General features: G+C 42.4%; 1 protein-coding gene across 9 annotated transcripts in view; it reads right to left on the bottom strand.

The window, feature by feature from the left end:
- Positions 1–20,628, bottom strand: part of ARHGEF7 (Rho guanine nucleotide exchange factor 7) — a 194,765-nt gene that overhangs the window by 74,576 nt on the left and 99,561 nt on the right. For all 9 annotated transcript variants that reach the window (XM_038392408.2, XM_038392399.2, XM_038392297.2 and 6 more), the window contains one exon: positions 7,575–7,663. In XM_038392408.2, coding sequence (XP_038248336.1) covers positions 7,575–7,663 — 89 coding nt within the window. The remainder of the gene's footprint in view (positions 1–7,574; positions 7,664–20,628) is intronic.

The raw sequence follows: 20,628 nt of genomic DNA, 5'->3' as shown, positions 1-20,628 counted from the left end.
ACCATTTTGTCACACCACTACCATCACTCATCTAAAGTATCACCTCATTATAACAAATAAGAATCATTGTGTACTTTGCTTGCATCACTGGAACTCAACAAGCCACATCCTCAAACATGGACTCCTAAGCAGGGCACGCAAATGTTACACATGCACAAATTCTACATCTATAAGCAAACAAAGGATACTTGGAGATTTGTTACGAACTATTTTGCACATGCAAATGCCAGCTGATGCTGCTTGGAAAGTCTGGCCTTATAGAAGGACTCTCATTTTAAAGCATACAGGAACAAATAATGGAAAATTAGAGTCAGAAAATGAACTATTTCTTTACCTCGTTTTCCACCCCTACAACAGTCACTAGAAATCCTCTACTTGAATTTGTGCTATCTGCATAGAGTGGACAATTATCTTACAGACTTACATAATAGAGAAATAAAACTTGACACATTAAGCTTTATTATTCTATAATGGTCAACTAGCAAAAGGTGAAAGTACAAATAAATTTATTTTTTTTAAAGCCTGTCCTACGGGGATGTCATGTGATAACATGCCCACTTTGCAGCAACTACTTACTTATTTATCCTTCATTTAAAGTAATGTATTTCATTGTTAATTCTACATCTGGTTCAGATTATGTAGTTCTTAAGTATCCTTATACGTCAAGATGGATGGGCTTTGCATCAAAATAATCCACTGCAATTTATTATTTATATATTCCCCTGCCAGGCACACATCTTGTCCTGCATACTCAATTACATAGTCTAATATGTACTAAATCAAACTTACTCTGAGATCAGAATGTCTGAAAACAGTTTATTAATTGCAGACGGTGCTCTATAAATTGATAAAATAAAATAACATGATCAGGGAGGAGTGGGTAGCATATCTGTGGAAAGAGCCCTGAGGTCATCAGATTATGAGATTTTCCACTGCCCTGTCCCATCCTGGAAGGGGAGTTGGCAAAATTTCCCCCATCATATTCTGAGTTTGCTCTGAACTGCACTTTGACTCCTTCCTCCTTCCATGAGGGCTGTCTAGTATCACAATTCTTTCTCCAAAAACCTACTGTAAGGCTTGAACATAAGAATGGCCATACGGGGTTAGACCAAAGGTCCATCTACCCCAGTATCCTGTCTATCGACAGTGGCCAATGCCAGGTGCCCCGGAGGGAGTGAACCTAACAGGGAATCATCAAGTGATCCATCCCCTGTCGCCCATTCCCAGCTTCTGGCAGAGGCTAGGGACACCATCCCTGCCCATCCTGGCTAATGGGCATTGATGGACCTATCCTCCATGAATTTATCTAGTTCTTTTTTGAACCCTGTTATAGTCTTGGCCTTAGCAACATCCTCTGATAAGGAATTGCACAAGTTGACCATGCATTGTATGGAATAAATACTTCCTTTTAAATCTGCTCCCTATTAATTTCATTTGGTGACCCCCTAGTTCTTGTGTTATGAGAAGGAGTGAATAACATTTCCTTATTTACTTTCTCCACACCAATCATGATTTTATAGACCTCTACCATATCCCCGTGGAGATTCCTGCCACGCATCAATACGTTACAAGAACAACATGACTAGAACTCCACAAGCACCACCACATCCAAGCTTGCCAGTTTCAAAACACCCATACAAGAGCTAAGATTTTGGGGCAATCTTTTTCAAGACCAGAGGTTGGAATCGTGGCTATGGGTCTATTGGTACTGTCATACCCTGTCCTTAGGTTAAGCAACAATTCCTAACCTTAACTCCCCTGTAGTTTGCCCATGAAGAATCCATTTACTTCAGCTTTCTGAATGGGGGGAATTTTACCCCTAATACAGATTGACAAATTTAAAAAGTATTTATTATTTATGAATGAAGTTTCATACCCAGGATAAAATTTTCTGAAAGCTTCAACCAGGTCAAATTTTGATTTATGTTCATATTTGAAAACCTCATACTAATTAACACACTAGTAATAAATGTAAAACGCTGATCAAAACAACAACACAGAGCAATAGGCAGAGTGAAAAGAATTTTAAAAAAACTAGACACACCAAGAGACCAAAATGTATGTTATGTAAACTAACAGCACTACTGCAAAGAATGCTGAGCTTTACATCCTTATTTCAAAGGGAGGTTTAGATACTAGCTTCTAAAAGATTTAGTCAAAGTCTAGAAAACTGAATTTCATACCTTGATTATTCTTTTCCCTTTAGTCTCTGCCAATATTAAAGTGCCATTTACTACTATTTATGAAGAAATAAAACTAGAGAGATACAGGTTGCACCTTTGTTCAACATAAATGTTTATACTCTAGTAACTTTAGAAGGGTTAATCCTCAGACAATAAATGCAAAATGTATTCTAAATAAAGGCTGCCATGTTCATAGAATCATAGAATATCAAGGTTGGAAGGGACCTCAGGAGGTCATCTAGTCCAATCCCCTGCTCAAAGCAGGACCAATTCCCAACTAAATCTTCCCAGCCAGGGCTTTGTCAAGCCTGACCTTAAAAACCTCTAAGGAAGGAGATTCAACCACCTCCCTAGGTAACGCATTCCAGTGCTTCACCACCCTCCTAGTGAAAAAGTTTTTCCTAACATTCAACCTAAACCTCCCCCACTGCAACTTGGGGCCATTACTCCTTACTACCACTGAGAACAGTCTAGATCCATCCTCTTTGGAACCCCCTTTCAGGTAGTTAAAAGCAGCTATCAAATCCACCCTCATTCTTCTCTTCCTCAGACTAAATAATCCCAGTTCCCTCAGCCTCTCCTCATATGTCATGTGCTCCAGCCCCCTAATCATTTTTGTTGCCCTCCACTGGACTCTTTCCAAATTTTTCCACATCCTTCTTGTAGTGTGGGGCCCAAAACCGGACACAGTATTCCAGATGAGGCCTCGCTACTGCTGAATAGAGGGGAATGATCACGTCCCTCGATCTGCTGGCAATGCTCCTACTTATACAAATTAGCCCAAATTGCCGTTAGCCTTCTTGGTAACAAGGGCACACTGTTGACTCATATCCAGCTTTTTGTCCACTGTAACCCCTAGGTCCTTTTATACAGAACTGCTGCCTAGCCATTTGGTCCCTAGTCTGTAGCAGTGCATGGGATTCTTCCGTCCTAAGTGCAGGACTCTGCACTTGTCCTTGTTGAACCTCATCAGATTTCTTTTGGCCCAATCCTCTAATTTGTCTACATCCCTCTGTATCCTATCCCTACCCTTCAGCGTATCTAAAACTCCTCTCAGTTTAGTGTCATCTGCAAATTTGCTGAGGGTGCAGTCCACGCCATTCTCCAGACCATTAATGAAAATATTGAACAAAACCGGTGCCAGGACTGACCCTTGGGGCACTCCGCTTGATACCGGCTGCCAACTAGACATGGAGCCATTGATACCCATTGAGCCTGACAATCTAGCCAACTATCTATCCACCTTATAGTCCATTCATCCAGCCCATACTTCTTTAGCTTGCTGGCAAGAATACTGTGGGAGACCGTGTGAAAAGCTTTGATAAAGTCAAGGAATATCCACTGCTTTCCCCTCATCCACAGAGCCAGTTATCTCATCATAGAAGGCAATTAGGTTAGTCAGGCATGACTTGCCCTTGGTGAATCCATGCTGACTGTTCCTGATCACTTTCCTCTCCTCTAAGTGCTTCAGAATTGTTTCCTTGAGGACCTGCTCCATGATTTTTCCAGAGATTGAGGTGAGGCTGATTGGCTTGTATTCCCCGGATCCTCCTCCTTCCCTTTTTTAAAGATGGGTACTACATTAGCCTTTTTCCAGTCTTCCGGGACCTCCCCCGATCACCATGAGTTTTCAAAGATAATGGCTCTGCAATCACATCCACCAACTCCTTTAGCACCCTCGGATGCAGTGCATCCGGTCCCATGGACTTGTGCTCGTCCAGCTTTTCTAAATAGTCCTGAACCATTTCCTTCTCCACAGAGGGCTGGTCACCTCCTCCCCATGCTGTGCTGCCCACTCCAGCAGTCTGGGAGCTGACCTTGTGTGATGTTATTGACATAAACTGGGACCGTATAGATCATTGTTGCAACCAAGGTCCTGTAGTGGCACCAAATCTTGTGTAAAGGGGGTCAAATGAGGTGTCTAAGACAAGGTTATGGTTTGCTGGTTATGATTATGCTGTCTATATGTGTGTATCATTTTTATAGTTAAAGTTATGAATATTGACTCTATACTGTCTGTATTTCAAACTTGTGCTATGCTTCTGGGGAACACTCCAGACAAGTTGGTGTCAGCTCTGCCTAGCCTGCTTGATGGCCCATTAAGGACCATCAGCTATACAACTGACCCACTGAGAGAAGGCAGACACGCCTTGTGACTCAGCAAGGTATGCAGGGACATGCCTATGGACAGAACTCTGAGGCTTTTCCAGGCCATGTGATGGACAGCTTGTCTTTGGGACAAAGAAAGCAGCTACCACATGGCAAGAGAATAAAAAAGCTCCTGCAGCTCCTCCATCTTGTCTTCAATCCTGCTTCTTACCTCTGGAGGAACTTTGCTACACTGAAGCATTGAACCAAGGACTGAAAGACCCATCCCGCTGTGGATGTACTCCAGAGACTTGATTTGAACCTGCAGTTTATTCTATTACTGCTGCAAGCCTGAACCAAGAACGTTGCCATTACTGTATGTAATTGATTCCATTTAACTAATCCTAGCTCTCATCTATATCTTTTTCCTTTTATGAATAAACCTTTAGATTTTAGATTCTAAAGGACTGGCCACAGCGTGATTTGTGGGCAAGATCTGATTTGTATATTGACCTAGGTCTGGGGCTTGGTCCTTTGGAATCGAGAGAACCTTTTTTCTTTTACTGGGGTATTGGTTTTCATAACCATTTGTCCCCATAACGAATGGCACTGATGGTGATATTGGGAAACTGGAGTGTCTAAAGGAATTGCTTGTGTGAGACTTGTGGTTAGCCAATGGGGTAAAACCAAAGTCTTCTGCGTTTGGCTGGTTTGGTTTGCTTTGGTGTGCATAGAAACCCCAGCCTTGGGCTGTAACTGCCCTGCTTTAAGCAATTTGTCCTGAATTGGCACTCTCAGTTGGGTCCTGCCAGAACCAGCATCGTTACACCTTGTTCGTGAAGACAAAGGACAAAAAAGCATTGAGTACATTAGCTTTTTCCACATCCTCTGTCACTAGGTTGCCTCCCTCATTCAGTAAGTGGCCCACAATTTCCTCGATTTTCTATTTGTTGCTAACATACCTGAAGAAACCCTTCTTGTTACTCTTAACATCTCTTGCTAGCTGCAACTCCAACTGTGATTTGACCTTCCTGATTTCACTCCTGCATGCCTGAGCAATATTTTTATACTCCTCCCTGGCCATTTGTCCAATCTTCCACTTCTTGTAAGCCTCTTTTTTGTGTTTAAGATCAGCAAGGATTTCACTGTTGAGCCAAGCTGGTTGCCTGCCATATTTACTATTCTTTCTACACATATGGATGGTTTGTTCCTGTAACTTCAACAAAGATTCTTTAAAATACAGCCAGCTCTCCTGAACTCCTTTCCCCCTCATGTTATTCTCCAAGGGGATCCTGCCCATCAGTTCCCTGAGGGAGTCAAAGTCTGCTTTTCTGAAGTCCAGGGTCCGTACTCTGCGGCTCTCCTTTCTTCCTTGTGTCAGGATCCTGAACTCGACCATTTCATGGTGGTCACCATGGTCACTGCCTCTCAGGTTCCCATCCACTTTTGCTTCTCCCTACTAATTTTTCTTGGTTTGTGAGTAGACAGACCCATTACTTTGTGCCTAAGGTCATTGAAGAACAAAGTGTGACTTCATGAAAAACATCTCTGGTCCTATTTGGGTATAAAAATTTCAATTTTGAAAATAAGAATTTTGGAATTTAACTTGGTCAAAGTTTGAATTTCTGAATCAAAAAAGGTAAGATAGATAATATTCCCCCCCCATACTTTGAACAAAGCCAACCCTTTCTCAAGAGGCCCATCTGTGGATCATAAAACGGCCTGGAACAAACATCTGAACACATTATTGTGACAATTAGTCAGATTTTTTTCCATTTTCACATCAACTAACTATCTAGACCCAACAAAATGAAATAAAATAGCTGGGATAAGAGAGAAAAGGCAAACAGAACTGATTCCTTACTGACAACTTCAAACCATAACAGGATCATGCACATTTCCAGGGGATGGCATCATTGAGAAAATCACTTTACAGATCAAAATTTTAAGATTAACATTTTCAAATCAAGGAAAACACAGGAGTGAAAAGTGAGCAATGTTTTAAAAACCCAGAGCAAGACTGCCAATGTTTTGAAGTTTTCTGTTGAAGATTACATTCCTTTACACACTTTAAAAAATTTTTAAATAGCAAGTTGATTGTCATGTTACAGTTACAAGTATGATTCCTTCAGATTGCAAAGGGTACATGGCAGAACCACTATTTTTTATCCTGGCTATCAGGTATTGGATGAGCCTGCTCCCCAGATACAGAAGTCAAACTACACCTATGCCCAAGCGTCCCTCCTCCCCTACAGCTGGAGCCCAAAATGGGCCCCACGCCCTGCTGGGCTCTGGCATATTTATAGCATGTTGAGGGAGCCTCAGAAAGAAAAAGGTTGAGAATCCCTGATCGGGGGGTGGGGTGGGGTGGGGTTTCAAAAAATTGAGCTATATACTATCATTGCATTCTTCAAGGTGGTTCCTGTTAGCCGCCGCACTTCTTCACAAAACATAAGAAAATCAAACTAATAACTATATTCTCTACTTTAAGAGCCCTGCTGAAAATATATTAACACATAAAAAAACCCAACAGCTGCATCAAAGAAAAAGACTTGATGTTTTGACATCAGCAAAGACCAGTAGTTTACAATTAACACATTTATCATTTTTGTTAACAAGATGACAGAACTTCCGTAAGTACCTTTATTTTATAAAATACGGGATGAAAGCTATTATATTCATTTAAAAAAAGCAAGGGTTTTATATTATATCTTGTATCTACTAAAGAAATGTCAATAATATGCTAAGAAAATATATAAAATACATCAAAGGTTAACCACCTCTGTCTACACATTTCCTCGTTCAGATAAACTGTGTAAATGAGAGGTCCCAGCAGCTGATTACTCAGTTATATAGGTTGATTAAAGAGCACAGCAAAATAGACAGGGAGGACAAGAAACTTCTCTGCCAAAATGTTTAACCTCTTTGGTTTAAGACAAAGGACAAGTAAAGTATAACCTTGTTAATTTAAAATGACTGGAAGAGACTTACTGCAAATAGCTGATTTTTGCAAATTAACAAGTGAACAATAAAAGTATAAAATGCACTCCAGAAATAAACTTTCTTCACTTACTCTGACACTGTTTCATTCAGCTTATTTATGATCACACTTATAGCATATTCATAAATGTACAATAGAATATTTTGTAAAAATAGCAAAGGCCTTGGTAATGTGAAAATTAACTACGGCCCTTGGCTTTTTAATTTTGGCTAAGAGGTGGCACTTTTTATACAGATTCTTAAGTGAGCAAATTATTGAAGTTCTATTAAATATAATTCAGAATAAGGAAAGGGATTACTCACCACATTGTAATAGCTTTTGCTAATTGCTGACGTATCAAAACCTTTGGGAGGACTCTTCAGTGTTCCTGATTTGGGGGAGACTGGTTTTTCTGAAATGTAAAATGTTTTGTCAGTGAGATGCAATTTCATATTTCAACACTAGAGGTCAAACAAGCTGCTCTAAGATCACTGAAATGAGATACAGTGGAAACAATGCTTTCCTGAGAAATGTACAGAGCTGTGTTAAAGTCAAGTCTTACATACTAATACAGGATCAAAATGGTGTATATATTCACAAAAGATGAAATTCCAGCGCCACTGAAGTCAATGGCAAAACTCCCATTAACTTCACTGGGACCAGGATTTCAGACAAACAGAATAACTTGACCAAAATATCTTTTGAAAAATGAACACATCATCACAGGCAGGCTGTGATTTTAAAATGAGATATTTGCAGTAGTCCAGAAGGTGTTATATGTTTAGACAAAAGCAGTAAATTACTTTTGCTTTCACTGAATTAAAATGGATAAAAGCAAAATCCACAAAAAAAGTCCAACTTTATATACTTGTAGTTTGTAGAAATAAAATATAAAAAATTGTACAAGTTAGTACAGAAATAAAACGATTTACCAGATGATCTTCTGGAATATTAATTATACTTATTATCTATGTAAAACAAATGCCTCTGCGCTGAAAACAATTTCTCCATCAACACAGAATATGTGCAATTTTCCAAAAATAAACAAAAAACAAAACAAAGAAAACCCCAACCAACATCCCCGGAAAATGCAATCCTGTAAAGAATCTATTCCTCAATTATGCTCTCTGTGGAGAGACAACATATGTCTGCAAGATTAAAATGACTGTTCTGACAGCTTGCAGCACAAGACCGAATCACTTAATGAGCTGTTCTGAGAGTTGCCTCTCTCAGCAGTACATACAGACACAAAATAAACACTCCCAACCCTCCTTCCACCTCCTCTTATTAGACACTAGTGGGATGCAAGAATTTCAAATGTAAAGCTGCTCTCTGCTGAATCAGAAGATGGGATATACAGTATAGAGAGTGTCCTCCTGACCTCGTGCACATGACTGAAGTAACAGATCTGAATGAGCGCGCTCTTTTGGCAATTGCCAATTATACTATAAAAAGGCTTTATTCATCTGGACATTATGCTCCATTCACTTCATATTAAAACAGACTGGTTTTACAGGCAGACTTCAGACAATTACCTTACTTACTAATAGCAGATAGTGAAATGACAGATTGTCTGAGATGAACTGTAGTAGGATCAAAACACTCCTACTGAAAATCTAGGCATGCCTCTATTTTGAAGACACATTCTTCTGTTCAGTCAAGCTTTAACTCATAAATATATTTAAAATTTAACTTTAATTCTGGTAAGTTGATTTTTAAGAATGTGGGGTGAGACTCTCGGGTGCAGAGCAGCACCTTACATCACATGAGAAATCTGCCATTGAGTTGGATAAACCAGTCATGGGAGGGAGATTCTCCGGTGGCTCTTTTGCCACTCCCCATCACACTGCCAACCGGGAGGAAGTTTCCAGAGGAAAAAGGATGTGGGCCAGGGCAGGCCATGCTGCACCAATACCCAGCTGTGGCTTTGGGGATGGACAGCAGCTGTTAATTTATAGCCACCCACAGGCTACTGTGCATTATTCTCAGGGCCTGGCCATGCACACAGCATCCCCAGGATTAGGCTGAGTAAAGAGGTGATGAGATACTCTTTTGCCTTCACACCCCACAGCTGCCTTGTGCACGCTTTGGCCTGACCACAGGATTTGGTGATGGCAAGTGATTGATAGCTTGATAGTCCCTCAAATCTTTCTTTGCTCTGACATCAGAGAAATATGGACACATTGTTAAGGAGTAGTTCAAGAGAATAGCACAACCATGCAGAGACAAAATTAGAAAAGCTAAGGCACCAAATGAGTTATTGCCTTGTATGTCTCTTACCAGGTGTAAGAGGAGGTTCTTTAAATACATTAGAAGCAAGAGAGGGATGAAGGAAAGTACAGGTCCTTCTAGCTAACAGCGGAGAACTAACAACAGATAACATCAAGAAGGTTGAGGTGTTTAATGCCTATTTTGCTTCAGTCTTTGCTAAAAAGGTTAATGGCGACCAGACACTTAACACAATATTAACAATAAGGGGGAAGGAACATACGTCAAAATAGGAGAGAACAGGTTAAAGAACATTTAGATGAGTTAGATGAAGTCAGAAATTCATCCTAGGGTAGTTAAAGAACTAGCTGAAGCAACCTTTGAACTATTAGCAATTATCTTCAAGAACTCACAGAAGATGGGTGAGGTTCCAGAAGACTAGAAAAGGGCAAACATAGTAGCTAGCTTTAAAAGGGGGAACTAAGAGGACCAATGATTATAGACCAGTCAGCCCAGATACTGGAACAAGCTATTCAACAATAAGTATCTAAGCACCTAGAGGACAATAGGACTATAAGGTCAAGGACAAATTATACCAAACCAACATAATTTTCTTCTTTCACGGGGTTACAGGTCTAGTAGATGGGAGAAGCAATAGATATGATAGATCTTGATTTTAGTACAGTTTTTGACACAGTCCCACATGACATTCTCATAAGCAAACTAAGGGAATTGAATCCAGATTAAATTACTATAAGGTAAGCGTACAACTGGTTGAAAGACTGTATTCAAATATCAATGATTCGCTGTCAAACAGGGAGACATATCTAGTGGTCGTCTTGCAGGCGTCAGTCCTGAGTCTGGTACTCTTCAATACTTTCATTAATTACTTGGATAAAGGAGTGGAAAACCTGCTTATAAAATGTGCAGATGACACCAAGCTGGGAGAGGCTGCAAGCACTCAGGAGGACAGGATTAGAATTCAAAAGGACCATGACAAATTGGAGAATTGGTCTGAATTCAACAAAGATGAAATTTAATAAAGATAAATGCAAAGTACTATACTTAGAAAGGAAAAAATCAGTGCACAACTACAAACTGGGGAATACACAGACTAGGTTTCAGTGCGGGATGGTAGGCTGTAGTGACTGTGAAATCCTAACAAAAAGTCACATCCACCACAATCTCACCACTGCCGAGAGGACAGTTATACAGTCTCTGAAATCCAACCACCGATAGCGATCAAATCAGCAGACAAAGGGGGCACCATCGTGGTTGCAACAGTGCTGACTATATCAACGAGCCCAACCAACAACTCCCTCCGTGTATATCTACGCTGCAATAAAAGAGCCATGACATGGCCACAGTTGGCTCAGGTCAGCTGACTCAGGCTCATGGGACTCAGGCTGTGGGGCTCCAGCCCAAACATCTACACTACTATTTTTAGCCACAGAGTCCGATCCCTGCGAGCTCGAGTCAATTGACCCGGGCTCTGAGACTCGCTGTCATGGATTTTTTAATCCAGCGTAGACGTACTCTCAGACATCACTTCCTATAAAGAACTCAATGAAAACCCACACCACAATGCATCCAAGTATTTGAGGATATCATCACATCTTTCTCCAAAGAACTCCAAGAGAAACTCTACAACCTCATCCCCCATGAACCTACCCCAGGGGCCTTCTACTGGCTTCCCAAGATACACAAACAAGGGAACCCAAGCAAACCTATCACATCTGGCCACAGCACCTTACCGAAGGAACACTGGGACTCAGACACCATCCTCAAGCCATTCACCACACAAAGGACCAGCTTCCTCCAGGACACAACCAGCTTTCTCTAGAAACACTGCAACATTAGCAACCCCCCCTCAGAACATCATCCTCGCCACTGTGTATGTCACCTCCCTATACACCAACATCCCTCACAATGACAGCATCGCTGCCTGCTTCAAACATCTACAAGACAACGGATAACACTCAGATATGCAGCCCAAACACATTTCATTCTCACCCATAACAACTTTACAAGCAACAACGAACACTTTGTCCAAACCATGGGAACAACCATGGGTACTAAGATGGCTCCCCGATATGCCAGCCTCTTCATGGGCCACCTTGAGAAAGAATTTCGGGGGGGGGGGGGGGGGGGGGGGGAACAACCCCACACTGTGAAACCAATGATACACCTGAGATAAATAGATGATATTTTCATCCTCTGGACAAAGGACGTAAACTCCCTCAGAGATTTCCACTGTAACTTCAGGAACCAGCACCTATCTGTCAAACTCTTTTTAGAACCTTCCCACACTAGCATCAATTGCCTAGACACCACAATCAGCTTCAATAATAGAACCCTGCAGACAACTATATACAAGAAACCAACGGATCACCACACCTACTTCCACAGATTCAGTAACCACCCCAAACACACCAAGAAATCGGTTATCTACAGCCAGGCACTGAGATAGCACAGAATATGGTGCAAGGATAAAATCCAGGATACACTCCTTAACACACTTAAAACTGCCTTCCCCAAACAAGGGCATTCCACCAGAGAAGTAGATCACATCATGGAACAGGTCCACCCAAATACCCTGGGAGAATCTACTTCCATACAGGGGGAAAGAAAAAAAAAATGGCTGCACATCCTTAGTTGTTAACTATCACCCCATCCTTAAACCCACACAGAGTATCATAACACAATTACAACCCATATTCAATGGGGACCACATCCTGAAAGACATCTTTCCCAAACCTCCTCTTTTTGTCTTCAAACAATGCCCCCAGCTTGCCAAGCTTGTCATCAGAAGCAAGCTCCCCTCTGACCAGGACACACCAACTCAAAGGGGCACCAGAGCCCAACAGAACAGATGCAAAAGCTGCAGACATATCTCCATTGTTATGATGCTCAGTACTCCCCCACCACACACCTTCCAAGATCCATAGGTCCTACACATGCCTCTCACAGCATGTGGTGTACCTCATGCAGTGCATCTAATGCCCCAACAACTCTGTGGGCGAAACCAGACAATCACTCAAATGAACTCGCACAGAAAAATGATAGACAAAATCATATCACATCACACGGGGTTTGAACACTTTTCACAAAGCGATCACTCTATATCTAACCTCTCATTCCCTATGTTCAAAGGAAATCTGCACAACACCTTCAAAAACAAGCCTGGGAACTCAAATTCATAACTTTGTTACATACTAAAAATCATGGATTTAATAAAGATGCTGAATTTATGGCTCTTTACAACAATCTATAACTCACTACCCTCCTTTGTCCTATGACTGCAGAGGAGTTAACTTCCCAGTTCACCTTGAATGGTCTTACAACATGTGAACTCCTTATGCAAAACAATTTTTTCCACCTTGTATTTAGCTGTGACACTCTGGGTAACTTTCCCAGATCTGAGGAAGAGCTCTGTAAGCGCAAAAGTTTGTCTATTTTACCAACAAAAGTTGGTCCAACAAAAGACATTAACTCACCCAACTCATCTATCACACACATACAGGCGTCTGAAGACTATCGTAATACAGAGGTTCTTAAACTGTGGTCTGTGGACTACCATTTGCTAGTGACTTGTAGAAAGCTGGCTGGTTATATAGTGCTGGCTCTCTTCTTCCACTTGCTACATCACATAAGCTTGGCAAGCTGGTGAACTGAGCAGACAAATAATGTCCATTGATCACCTATTTGTTGACCATACTTAATTATTAAAAAATATTCCAGCGAGAATGCCCTGATGTAGGCAGAAGTTTACCTTTTTCATTGCATCCCGGTGCCATCTGTTAACAAGACTACTTAAATGCCTTGATCATTCACTTTACCATATGCTAACACCAACTGTTAGGAAAAAGATGACCAACTGAAAATTGAGCATCTTGACTGGATGCAATCTTCTGGAACTAATAGTGCGTGTGTGTGTATAGATATCTTTCCTTGTACACCAGGACATTAACATACATGCTGGTTTACAATTTAAAGACAATTCCTGCCTAAAAGAACCTACAATCTAAACTGATTAGACAAACATAGGGTATATCAGGGGACAGCAACCTTTGAGAAGTGGCGTGCCAAGTCTTCATTAATTTAAGGTTTCGCGTGCCAGTAATAAATTTTACATTTACAGGGGCCCCCCAACGGAACCCCAGACTGGCAGCGGGCTGATTGGGGCCGGCGGCTGTGACCCCGGCTGGCAGGGGCCAGCGGCCGGAACCCCAGACCAGCAGCGGGCTGAGCGGCTCAGCATGCTGCCAGTCTGGGGTTCCGTCTGCTGGTCTGGGATCCTGGCTGCCGGCCCCGCTCATCCCGCTGCTGGCCTGGATGGATGGAACCCGGGCTGGCAGCGGGGCCAGCGGCCGGGACCCTGGCTGGCAGGGGCCGAGGGACAGAACCCCAGACCGACAGTGCAGGTGGCAGACGGTGCAGGCGCTGAGCGGCTCAGCCCGCCATCGGCCCAGAGTTCTGTCTGCCGGCTTGGGGTCCCAGCCGCTGGCCCCGCTCAACCTGCTGCCGGCCCGGGGTTCCGTCCATCCAGGCCGGCAGGGGGCTGAACGGGGCCGGCGGCCAGGACCCCAGCTGGCAGCAGAGTGCCACTAAAAATCAGCTCGCGTGCTGCCTTTGGTGCACATGCCGCAGGTTGCCAACCCCTAGGGTATATCTACACTGCAATCAGACACTTGCAGCTGGCCCATGCCAGCTGATTCGGGCTAGTGTGCCTTGGGCTGTGGGGCTGTTTATTTGCAGCATAGACTTCGGGTCTCAGACTGCAGTAGCTTGAGCTCTAGGACCCTCCCACCTCACAGGGTTACATCGTGAGCCTGGAAGTCTATGCTCCAATTAAACAGCCCTGCAACCTGAGCCGTGGGTTTTTAATTGCAGTGTAGACATAGCCACAGAAATTAAGTCAGAAGGGAGTGAGAGAAAAGTTCACAGTCATTAAACCTCCTTCCCCAACAAAAAGAGAAAAGATGCACAGTCATTAAGCTGCTAAGAGAGTTGGCCTGCTGCTTACCTATCATAAGTGCATTTCAAAATGACTTTTCTTTTTCAGTTGCTACGTTTGTTTTATTTAATTTCATTTTTCTTTCCTTTTTGTAACTGTTCACTCTTGAATAATGTTCACATTTAAATGCTAGCCTAACATTGACTAAAAAAAGGTAATAATAATTATTCTTTAATTTTTTAGAACTTCATTGTGTTTCACATTTTTCCAAGTTAAAACTCAGTTAAGAAATAGGCCTAATTAAAAAAAAAAAAAATTAAGTACCTATGGCTAAGCTTACTGCGACCATAAAGTCTTGCTCTTTTTGTTACTGATGTTACTGTTCTAATAAATTAGTGCTTTAAAATATTTGACCATTTTTGACATTCATTTGATAAAATTTGACCAATCGACAAATTATTTTTTTGACTGATCAAATGTCCAACCCTAAAATCACATTCAAGTAAGTAAAAATTCATTCCTTTTCCCTTTAAAAAACTGCTTTAAGTTACTAGAGATTTTTGTTGGAATAAATAAATAATTAGAATTTCAGACTATGAACTACTCAGCTGAAACAACTCTTAACAACAGAGCCATAGGATCAAAGTTAGATATTCCCAAATCACTTGGTAGATTCATTATATACTGTATTTTGAGTGAATCGCCCTAAACAAATTCAACTTTTAAAACCTTTTGAAATATAGGATTTGTTTAACTGTAGAAATATAGCATTTGATATAGCGCGTCAGATAAGCTGTCAGATCATGTCTGGTAGTCTGCCTCTGGTCAGTGCCTTGCTTCATAAGTGGGTATAAAAAGAGCCACAATGGAAATGACCAACGGGGTGATGCAGCATGTGGAGGTGGAAGCAAGGAAGGGTGAGATGAAGTTATTTCTTATTATTCATACTAAGAAAGTAACAAAACTTTTCATTTTTGTAGCCTCTTTCTTCAGAGGATCTCAAATAATTTGACAAATGTTATGATGCATAATTTATTAATACAGTGGTTCCCAAACTTTTTACTAAGCCAACCCACCACATTCATTTTGTCGACCCATCTTTACACGTAAAGAATGTGCATGTGTGTAAATATACGTGTACACACACACACACTTTTTTTTTTTTTTTTTTTTTTAAGTAATTCAAACACAAAAGAAAAAAGAAAAATCAAACATTACATGCTTTCCACACTACTGGTACCCCTGCCCAACTCCATTTCCCTTTCCCCTCCCCAGCTAGGCCCCCTCAGATTCCTACTGAAGTTTTCCCCTGCCTTGCCCAGGCCTGCAGCCCAAGCTAGCAGGGGAGGCCCTGAGGAGGCAAGGGATATTGGAAAACAAGCCCACTTCACACTCACTTACAGCAGCGGCTCCTGTCCCACAGCGCTGGGCCTGGCTACTGAGTGTTGAGACACAGCACACGAGGTCACAGCACCATGTAGATTTGGCCTGGCCCCCCTCTATCATGATGGAGGGGAGGCCATGCTAAACTCAATTGGTGCCATAACCCAGTGCATGTTGTAACGCCACTGGGTTTGAAGGTCCTCTCAAATGGGGATGTGGGGCAAACTGCCCCTTCCTACCTACTGTCCTCCATGGCCCGGGTTGGGGCGAGTGCTTCTAGGATGTGTGTGGCAGGGAGTGCCATTGGGAGCAGTGACTGGCAATCCATCTAGACCAGAGGTGGGCAAACTTTTTGGGCAGAGGGCCACATCTGGGTGGGGAAATTGTAAGCAGGGCCGGGACAGGGGGTTAGGGTGCGGGAGGAAGTGTAGAGTGTGGGAGACGGTGTGGTATGCAGGAACAGGCTCAGGGCAAGAGATTGAGGCAGAGAAGGGGTAAGGAATGTATGGGGGGCTCAGGGAAGAGGGCTGGGGTGCAGTAGGGGTGCAGGGTGCAACAGGGGGCTCAGGGCAGGCAGATGGGTGCACAGGTGTGCAGAAGGGGACTCAGGACAGAGGGTTAGGGTGCATGGGGGTGCAGGGTGCAGACAGGGGGATCAGGGCAAGGGGTTGGGGTGCACAGGATAAAGGGTGCAGCAGGGGCTTAGAGCAGGGAGTTGGGGGGCAGGGGGCGTTCGGGCTCCGGCCCAGAACAGCTTACCTAAAGCAGCTCCGAGGTGGCAGCGGTGCACACTGGGGCCAGGGCAGGCTCCCTGCAGCCAGCACCACGTCCCTGCGCAGCCCCTGGGGGAGCAGGGGGGCACGGGGCTCCGTGCACTTCCCTTGCCACGCCTCCAGGTACCTCCCCGAAGCTCCCATTGGCTGTGGTTCCCTGTTCCCGGCCATTGGGAGCTGCGGGGGGCAGTGCCTGGAGGCAAGGGCAACACGCAAAGCCCTCTCTCCCCCCCCCCGCCCCCCGGGAACGTGGTGCAGGGCCTGTGGCATCACGGGGGGCAATCCCACGGGCCAGATACAAAGCCCTGAGGGGCTGGATCTGGCCCGCAGGCCATAGTTTGCCCACCTCTGACCTAGACTCTTTCCGCAACCCATTGGTGAATCGGGACTCACCATTTGGGAAACATTGTTTTAATACACCCTATGTAATAGGTACTAACCCTATTAAACATATGGGGAAACAGACAGAGGCTACATAATTCACCCAAGCAAATCCAGTAATTCACCCAGTGAGATGGTGTCAGAATCAGGAATAATACCCTGATATCCTGTCCCACACTCGTCACTAGGTAACACTCCCCTCATTATTATGTGTCAAAGTGCTGAATGCCATAACCTCCTGCATGTGTGAGCCTTCTGTCAAAATGAACTGACTCAGAGACCATTTCTTGATAAGACTCAACCCCCCAGGTCCCAGTTTTGTGAGTCCCAGTTCCTTTCTCAGTGAAAATATGTAAAAATCTAAAAATCAAATCCCATAAAAACTAGCATCTGACCCAGCACTCAAAGGGACAAATCTAGAACAAGGATGGGACAAAAGAGGTCACTTGTTACTGCAGTTTCCATTCTGAGTAACCAAGAATTATATTCCTTCCTATCTAATTCTGATTGAATAAATAGAGAGCTCGCACCTGTAATCATCATTACCATCAGAGATCTACTTCCCCGAGTCTGATTAAAACATTTTCTTTAAGCTCCAGGTAAACTCAAGATTTCCCCCCACACACACACCCCCTTGTTATAGCCCACAGTACCTGATACACAGAGTAGAAATGCTCACCCTTGTGCTCATTACAGCAGCTGGGAAGACTATTTGAATAACCTTTTATAAATGCACATAAAAGTCTCAGACGTCTGAAACAAATGATTTTAGAGAGACAAGGTGGGTGAGGTAATATCTTTTATTGGACAACTTCTATTGGTGAGAGAGACAAGCTTTCAAGCCTACACAGAGCAAGGCTTGAAGAAGAGCTCTGTGTAAGCTCGGAAGCTTGTCTCTCTCACCTACCTTGTCTCTCTCATATCTGGGGACCACAGCTATAACACTACATACAATAAACAATTTTGTCCTTTACGAATAGCTGCTTTTTTAAGAGACTGCAAATGGCTCTGAGCCACACCTGACTCTTTCCAAGTTTTTTTATTTTTAGTTTTTTGTTAGACAATAGAAATATTTGTCCGGTTTATTTTCAATTCAGTCTCATGCTCTCTATCATTCAAGGCTCTTCCATGTGTTGCTAACTTACCTCAGGTTTACTGTCATGGGGCAAACTATTTCCTTGAATAGAATACACTTCTTCAGCAAAACATTTCAACCACAACTTCTGCAAGATTTATCATCTTAAATTCCTATCACTAGAGTGTGTGTGTTTACTGTTCTATTTGCACCTACACTAAATTTAAATTCCTAGTTTCCTTATATGTTTGTACAGCGCCAAGCGCATTATAAATGCTCAACAAATCTACTTCACAAGTTTACATTCATTAAGACAACTGATTTGAAAAAGAATCTAACAGGTTAAATTTTAGAAACAGAAAGAGAAAGATATTTTATGGGAACAGAGTGGCAAGAAAAGGAAAAAAAATTATTCAGTAAGTCAACAATACATAAAAATAGTTTAATAAAACCATACCGTCTCTCCTCACTATTACAGCCTGGCTAAAATGCTGTCTCCAAGGCTAAGAATTTGAATGAAAGACCAAGCAAGCAATATCTCTGCTACAGCAAAACAATCAGAAGAACTAGTGCACAAATGAAGGCAACGGGAAGAAGTAAACCATACAAGTGAAGAAAAGCTGTTGGACAACAAACATTAAGATAGAATGTACTACTGAAAATAGCATGGAGAGAAAAACATGATTTTTATTGCTTCTACTCTCTTCCTTATGTCAACTCGCTGTGAGAGTGATCAATGCCAAATGGTACCAATCCTAAAAGGTTTCCATAGGAGAAAGTTTACAGGATCAGGTCCAGTAACAGTTCATAGGCAGGTGAGATGTGGCCAGGCCTTTTTTCCCGTGGAAATTAGTATGCTACATAACTAAGAGTGTCAAGCATCTGACTACAGAATATTTTTTTTATTTCGGGTGTAATTAGAAAAGAACATTAAAGTATTACCAAGTGATAGCATGATTGATTAAAGATCTGTGAATCAAATGACAGTCACATGTAAAAACTTGTTTCAGAGTAGCAGCCGTGTTAGTCTGTATTCGCAAAAAGAAAAGCAGTACTTGTGACACCTTAGAGACTAACAAATTTATTAGAGCATAAGCTTTCGTGAGCTACAGCTCATCACATCCGACGAAGTGAGCTGTAGCTCACGAAAGCTTATGCTCTAATAAATTTGTTAGTCTCTAAGGTGCCACAAATACTGCTTTTCTTTATGTAAAAACTTGTATCATTGCCAAGTATCAGGGTAGCAGCCATGTTAATCTGTATTCGCAAAAAGAAAAGGAGTACTTGTGGTAGCATCCGATGAAGTGAGCTGTAGCTCACGAAAGCTTATGCTCAAATAAGTTTGTTAGTCTCTAAGGTGCCACAAGTACTCCTTTTCTTATTGCCAAGTATGATTTCTTATTCATCTCAAATTAACCACCTCTTAAAACAAGTCTCCAGATCTCTCCTTTTATGATACAAAAGACACAGCACTGCCTATGTGAAACGACACATTTTGCACCTTCTTAAGTTCACTTTTGTGATTTTTTTTTAAAACAAAAAAGACATGCTATCAAATACATTACCCAGTAAATATTTTTATCCAGCACATCTTTTTTGCCCCGTCATACGTAGCAGTTACCCAGAGGGATGAAAATAAGGATATTCTCTCACTTCAAATACCTTTCTATCTGCTGCTCAAAATATCTCTTGGAAGAAAGGAGTACTCTGTAGGCTTTAAAGGGGACCAAAGGGAAGCAAAAAAGACGTACCCTTCTTTTTGATTCTTTACAATGTAAACTAAGGCTTAAAAGGGGTTTATTTTTCTGACAGAAACAAAACCTGCTTTTTGTTTATTTCAAACGATGCCAAAAAGAGTTTTAAAACTGCAATGACAAAATGGAGAATAACTGGTGAGACAAAAATATTGCCGAAAAGGACCTGGGAGGTTATAGTGATCAGTAATTGAATTTGAGTCAAGAGTATGACACTGCAGTTGAGAACCAGAGGCCCGGCATCTGGTGTCATCACTTGCCTCCCAAAACATTCCTCTGTACCTTTCTGGGGGGGCACACCCCACCTTTTTGGCTGCCTCACTGAGAACTGTGTCATATTGGCCTTGTTGAACTTGAGCTCAGTCCCCTTTGGTTAATCAGTCTGATCTCTTTGCCATTTATTCTGCTTACTCATCTTATATCTTTATTTCCTTTACCTGAAATAAACAAATTAATAAACTCCAACCTTTATTTGTTTGCAACCTTTTAAATCTCCGAGTCTCTGGCTTATAAATGCTGGCAGAGCGATTTTTGGCTAGCAAACGGTACCAATCCTGCCAACTACGCCACTGTGATGTTTTTCGGGGCACCCAGGGCTAACAGTCACCTTGTTACCACCTGCCTCCAGCATCAGGTAGTGCTGCATATATTTAGGGCCCTACCAAATTCATGGCCATGAAAACCGTGTCACGGACTGTGAAATCTAACCTCCCCTACGAAATCTGGCACCCAGCCTGGGGCTCCTGCCCTGTGCAGAGCTCCAGCTGCTAATCCTCTGGGGATGGGAAGGGAGGAGAGTTGTTCTTCCCCTGCAGGGGCTGTTCCTGGAGAGGGTTAGACCCATCT

Source organism: Dermochelys coriacea, chromosome 1 (assembly GCF_009764565.3).
Source record: "Dermochelys coriacea isolate rDerCor1 chromosome 1, rDerCor1.pri.v4, whole genome shotgun sequence".
Taxonomy (NCBI): domain Eukaryota; kingdom Metazoa; phylum Chordata; order Testudines; family Dermochelyidae; genus Dermochelys; species Dermochelys coriacea.
Note: the sequence above shows the minus strand (reverse complement) of the source record. Positions and strands in the feature narration are given on the sequence as shown.